This window comes from Nicrophorus vespilloides, unplaced genomic scaffold (assembly GCF_001412225.1).
Source record: "Nicrophorus vespilloides isolate i.1.1-1 unplaced genomic scaffold, Nicve_v1.0, whole genome shotgun sequence".
Lineage (NCBI taxonomy): Eukaryota > Metazoa > Arthropoda > Insecta > Coleoptera > Silphidae > Nicrophorus > Nicrophorus vespilloides.
Window position 1 is genome coordinate 53,973 of NW_017097583.1, and position 7,154 is coordinate 61,126.

Below are 7,154 nucleotides of genomic sequence, written 5' to 3' on the forward strand. Positions count from 1 at the left end.
TTTTTCAAGTTGTTTTATAAATAAGATAAATAAATACTTCAGATTTAATTATTACATAATTCTTTATTAATTTGTATAAGAAATAACAAGTTTTGTGTATAAATAATATCAGGATAAAAAACTTATGTGTAGTAGTTTTTAAAGTCATTTTTGTTGCATTTGGGTCAAATTCTTTAATTTTCTTGATTTTTTCTATGAAAATTGTAATTAAGATTATAACTAAAGGTAGTGAAAAAATAATGATTTCATATTTATATTTTTATTGTATATATTTGGTTTATACATAATTTCCTATTTGCTTGTACATTATTAATTTTTTTGTTTCAATATTTACATAATAATACTTATAAAAAAATATATTATATACTAAAATCTAGTGGGATTAGATTTACATTATGGCTGACGATGGGACTAACAAATGCTATAGAAACTATTTGCACTTCCCAAAGATCAAGTGACTCGACAATGAAATCTGAAATAAAACACAAAAATGATTAGTATTAAATTTGATTTTGTAATTGTTCGTTAGTTTTACCTTATTAATACACTTCAGGTACTTCCTAGGTGATTGCGTTTACTTTTTTGATGATTACCACCAGCCTGGTTCAGCGTGGTGGATTGGAGCGTGATGGATTTTAGTATGAGAATGGACATCGTGGTGGATGGCATCTCCATGGTGGAAATCGGCTCCGTGGTGGAATTCAGCTCCGTGATGGAAATCGGCTCCATGGTGGAACTCAGCTCCGTGGTGGATATCAGCTCCATGATGGAAGTCAGCTGCGTGGTGGATGGCTGCTCCGTGATGGATATCAGCTCCGTGGTGGAAGTCGGCTCCATGGAAATCAACGTGATGAGCGGAGACATCGTGGTGATGTTCATGGTGATCATGATGATCATGGACCAAAACCTTCTGGACAACCGGCACATGCACTTTTTCAACATGATGATGATGGACGTTATGGATGTGTTCCGGTATGTTCAGAGGAACATGGATGATATGATGTTCGCTACAATTAAACTTAATGTTAAAACTACATCCATCAACTAAAAACACAAAGAACTTACTGGATGGGACCTTTGCCGAATCCTTTGAAGAAACTGGGAGCTGCTGAGCACATAGCCACAATGCTGAATAAAACAAACTGAAAAGATACAAAAAAATAATTACAAATGACTAAATAAATAATTTGTAAATTTATTTACCGCAATTTTGGCTGCCATCGTTTCTTTGAGGAATTTGCTGGTAATCACAAGAGAAGTGAACACAAAACACCGACTGAAGTGAATGATGCCGGATAATTGAATCGCCTTATTTTTATATCCGAACTTCCTACCATTCCAGTGCAGCACCGAAAAGAAAAGCAAACAAAAAGAGGCGACGCGGAGAATTAACATATTTTTGCGGAAGAATGGAACAGGAAATGGGTTTCTGTATCGGCGGAAGAAGGATGGTAAATGGATGGTGTCTCTCTTATTGGCACATGCGAGCAGTCGAAAATTTCTTCTTGGTCGCGTTTTCGAAAATCGTGTAGAGGGGACTTCTGTTACGTTTGCTGGGACACCTGCCATGGTTCTTGAATAATTTATCGTTTTTCTTCACCCATTACCTCTGGTGAGAGACATCTTCGGCGGCTTTCTATGAAGTTATGTCAGACCAAAGAGTTTTATCGGTTTGCAACAACCGGAAATAGCTTTTTGCAAACGCAGTAATCGAATCATGCCGACGAATTTATTATTATATACTATTACAACTCTATTAATAAGTAAAGAAACTTTAAGTATTTAAGTTTTCATTACATATTTAATCATTAATTTGTACATTTACAAATAGTTACAAAGTTACAATAGTTTTCTAACATCATCTTATAAGATCATTTGGTTTTCTTAATTAATTTCAATAAAAATCAACAAATTTAATTAGTAAAATAAAAAAAATAAACCTAAAAATATGCAACTGAATTCATCCGAACTGAATTCCACCATTTCAATGCATTCATCATGTAGTAACCTTTGATTTTTTCCAAAACTGTAACATTCATAAATTTAATCTTTAAACTACAATTGACGTTCGTGGAAACAAAACAAAACAACAACAAAAAAATGGTATTGGACATAGAAATATTTTAGCTCGCATATCGGTCATGAATATTGAATGAAATTCCGGGTTTGGAAATTTCATTGCGTTTGTGAACTAAATCGAACGAAAACAGAATCGGAATCAGAGGCAGGACAACAACACACACAAAACAAAAAAGAATGAGTACAATAATAGGAAACCTGCGTTAAAAAACAATGCAAAACCGTGCAAATATCTGACGGCAAAACAGTTAATTCTTGTACGCTTCGGATTTATGAGATTTGAAAAAAAAATTCTGAAAATGGAATTCTCATGTTTCGGTTTTAATCCTGAAAATTGTATCAACTTTTCAGTTACAAAACCAATGTTTTTCTTTTAAATTTTAAACTAATTATTTATGAATTTTGGTATGTTTAAGAAACTGGAAATAGGAAATAATTTGTTTAATTTTTTTGTTCTGTGCTTCAAAATTTGGAAAATTTTATAATAATTTATAATATATGGATTTGTATTTGTTTAAACTAATAATTTATTAATGAATATTAAGATTTGTGTAGAAAGAGATGCAATAAAACCAATGTACAAACTGTAGTTTCTCAACATAGTTTTTACCTAATTTGTATACAATGATATATGGCTTTCGGAAACACGAGCCGATTGAATGCATAATGAACACACTTTTGTCGTGGCTTTGATTCCACGTAATATAATTTCATTAACAGCGCATTTAATATGTAACATACGTTCGCTATACAAAAAAATAAACCGAAAACGCGACAAACTTTAAACTGGATTTCTAAAGAAAAAAAAAACGAAATTTTTGAATATTTTCTTGCAGATTTTAAATATCTTTTAGATCCATCTCAAATGTAAATAAAAATTGCGCATCTCAATTGCAAAATAGTAAAATTTCAAAAACGAAATTTGTTGATTCAGGTAATGCAAATATTCATATATTTTTGTTCTTGAAGCAAGAAAAATTGGTCATCTCTCAAATTTGATAATGTAAATAAAAATTGCGCATCTCAAATGCAAAATAGAAAAAATTTCTAAAATTCGTATATTATTATAGATGTCGAAACGAAACGTGCTTGGATTAATTTCAATTTGCAATGCGCGAAAATAATTTCCCAATTTATTGCCGTTATTAGAATAATAAACAGTTTTAGTTGTTTTAGTTATGCATTGAAGTTTGCTAAAATTTTGATTTGCAAATAATCGAGTATGCTTTGTAAAAAAAAAACAAATGCATTAATGGAATAATAATGTATAAATAATATTATATAACTCGTTCTTTGGATTAATCTATCTATGATGAACGATGGCCCTATTGATGTAAGTACCGAGAGGGCAGACAAAGGGCCTGAATTGACCAGGATTTGAACCTGTGCCCACTAGCACGTGGGTAGGGCGACTTAACCATACAAAGTTTATAAAAACCTATACTTAAATTAATTAGAAAAAAAACTGCGTTTAGTGTGTTTACAAATAAAATATATATAAAAAAATGGATGAATTTCATGTAGTAGATTTCATTTGACTAAAAGGGCTGAAAAAGTTTATTATACACAGACCAGTTTTTAGGCAATATTTGTTTCTTTTTTATGATTAAACCCTTTTTGTGCGTGACATGTAAATCGATTTTATGATACTTGTAACTACGTGGTTAGCGTTTTCCTCTAGTTTACTCAAAAACATATTACTATTTGTTTCTAAATTCTAAAGAAAAATAGAGATTTTATTGATTATACTTATACTATTTAATTAAAAAAAAAACACTGTAATTGTATACATTATTAACTAATTAATGGTTTATGTCATTGTTTTGTATTGTTACGTAAATATTGTTTATTTTTGATGACTATTACAAACATCGTTATTATTATAACAAATTAATTAATATATGTAATTCATGCATGAAACAATTATTTTTATTGATAGAAAACTTTTATAAAAAAAAATAAGAAAATAAATATTGACGGTAAAAACTAATGTGTTTGAAGTGTCCACTTGACACAATTTGCAACTGGTATACATTTACTACTCAGTCTTAGCGATAAAAACAAAAAAACACGTAATACAATTATTTTCTTTATTGTTATTAGAGAAAAACTTTCTCCCTAATATAAATTTAGAAATTGTCATTTTAATTAGCGACATTTTCTTAACTGCTCTAAATGCAAAAAAAGTTAAAGTTTGCATAGTTCAGAAAAGAATTTAAAACCGCATAAAAACCAATAATTTAAAAAAAAATGTTTTGTTTGGAATATTTAAACCTGATTATAATGAATCCGAAGCAGGTATTGTTGTATAATGTTATGTATAGAGTAGTTTTTGTGATGAATTGTTTTATGCGTTATATAAGCGCTTCTATTCAATGTATTTTCCTCTTCTATGGACACTTTCAGCTGCTATTAACGCGTTTCAGGAACTCATTATAACTTGAATTTAATTTGAATCGGTGTCGGATTTAACTTTCGGATAATGTAGAATCCTACAGTTAGATATTGCTTTAATCACACCTACCCAAATTTAAATTAATCCATATTATAAAACAAATACAGTAGAACCTCGCTTAACGAACGTTTCGCATAACGAGTGACGATGTGAAGAGAAGTCCCGGATTGCGGGACATCATTTTTAAAACTTGTGTACACATATTATGTGTATTTTTGAATATGTTTCACTATACGAATAAAAATCCGAAAATTTTGGAACGTTTTTAAACTCGTTAAGTTAGATTCTTTTAATGATAACTACATCTAGTTTTTAATTAGCAACAAATAAATATAGGAAAAATTTCAATAATTGTGGATTTTTCTGTTATTCACTGGTATTTTTATTAACTTTCAGATGCTGCACAATCCTCCAGTTAGATTATTTTAATCATATCTATAAAAAAATATTTCCATCCAGTTTGTATTCAGCTGCAATCAAATATAAGATAAATATCAAAAATTGTGGATATTTCTGTTTTTCAATGGTATTTTTATTAACTTTCGAATGCTGCAGAATCTTCCAGTTAGATTATAATCAGAAATAATCAAATATAACAAAATTTTTAAATTTCTATTATTTTTTTTCTAATATTTAATGTAATTATTTAAAACATTTATATTTTATATAAAAAAAAGTTAATTAATTTATATTAAAACTTATTTTTGTATCAAAAAATTTATCAAAAATGATAAATAAATGTTATCTAAGTGAACTGAAAATATTTAAAACAAGAAAAAATAGTATATAGTGAATAGAAACGTGGTTGTAATATAAATTCTCTTAATAAAAGCATTTTACTGATATAGAAATATAATATTAATGATTACATAATGTCATATAAATAAAAACACATATTTTCGCTTTTTATTAATGACTATAGTTAATAGGTAATAAACAGAACAGACAACAAAAAAAAAAGCAGTTTTCTGTTTATATTTTCGATATTCTTATCAGAAAAAAATGATAATTTCAAATATATTTGGTTATACAAAATGCATAATTTGTATAAGTATAAAAATATTTTATATAGACGCTTCAACTTGGGATAATTAAAGAAGAAATACATAAATATTGGTATAAATAAATCAATAAAACGTTCAGTTCAAGAAATTGATTGATAATATTCGTTAGTCGTTAAAGGGAATCATGAATCAACACTAATTATGTGTGTTTACTATAATTAGAGACGAAATACGTAAATATTGATATAAACAAATAAATTGATGTTGTTTTTATACATTGATTGATAAATTATGAATTACTTTTTTATATCTATTTAAGGGCGACTAATAGCCGAATGGTTAAGTCGCCCCACCCATGAGCTAGTGGGCGTAGGTTCAAATCCTGGTCAAGCCAGGCCCTTTGTGAGCCCTCTGGGTGCTTTCAGCAAAAGGGCCATCGTTCATCACAGATGGACAGTCAAATGAATCAGGTTCAGCATATGGACCTTCAGCCAAGTCGATGGACAATGACAGTGTTAAGTATAGAAGCAGATTCACAGTCAAAGGAAATAGTGAAAATCATCATCATAATGGTAACTATCCACCGAGAAAGATTACCTACCTAATGTCAACCGCGATCTTAAATTTACTCAATGTTCACATTGATGAACAGATTATGAATAAAATTACACGACATAAAAAAAATCTAGTTATTGATTGATCTATTGCGTAAGAAAGTTATGTTGTGCATTAGATATTACAATGTTTTCATTTATAACAATTAGTGAATTAATTTCATGTGTTTTATTGTGAAATTAATAACATTTATGTAGATAAATCATGTACATGCAATCTGGGAAAGTTTTGCTTTTGCAAATGTTTCCGTTATGCAACTGTAACATAAACAGTGTCAGATCGGAACTGCGGAAGCGTCACTGCATCACCGGAAATATAACGAAGAGCCGCATTCGCACTTTATCTTCGCTTTTCCCATCTAACAAACTAATTACATTATCTTCGCTCCAATTTACCATCATTGTATAACGAGCCGTATATTCATTAATTAAAAGCAGAATTATTCATCTTCATAAAGTTATCTATTAATTACAAAAAAAAAAACAACTTACAATTATATACAAATTTTAACAATATTTTTTTACGAAACATTTTTCTTATAAAATGTTGTAACTTTTATTTTGATGTTTTATAAAAAGTGAATATTCTAAATTTTCTGTTAAAATTAACAAGAAATAATTAATTTGTGTAATTACTTATTATTAAATTTATATTTATATGAACCATGACTACCATTATCAGGTCAAATTGACCTTATTACTTTATTTAAATCTTAATTTTGCAGTGAACTTTATTCCATTACTGTAACATCACATAATATAAATCATTTGTTAAGATATTATAATATTTCATTCCAACCCGGTCAATTTTAGCATAAGTAGTAAAAAATATTAAAAAGCATCGCATTGTTGCATAATTTGACAAAAAATATATGTTCAAGTCATATTTGCAGGGAATGCATTTGAATTTGAGCTTTTCTGTGATATATTTATGTAGATTTAACAATAAATGATATTAGTTTGACTATAAAATTCAATATTATTCATTTCTACTACGTATTT

The 7,154-nt window shown here is 28.6% G+C and overlaps 1 protein-coding gene across 1 annotated transcript; it reads right to left on the reverse strand.

Annotated features, from left to right (window-relative positions):
* Window positions 1-589: 589 nt before the first annotated feature.
* LOC108560455 (histidine-rich protein PFHRP-III-like) lies at window positions 590-1,221 on the reverse strand. Its single transcript, XM_017918008.1, has 3 exons — window positions 1,204-1,221; window positions 1,066-1,142; window positions 590-1,007 (listed from the first exon to the last, which is right to left on the reverse strand). Exons 1-3 carry the CDS (start codon window positions 1,219-1,221, stop codon window positions 590-592), a joined length of 513 nt encoding a protein of 170 aa, XP_017773497.1.
* Between the last annotated feature and the right edge of the window lie 5,933 nt (window positions 1,222-7,154).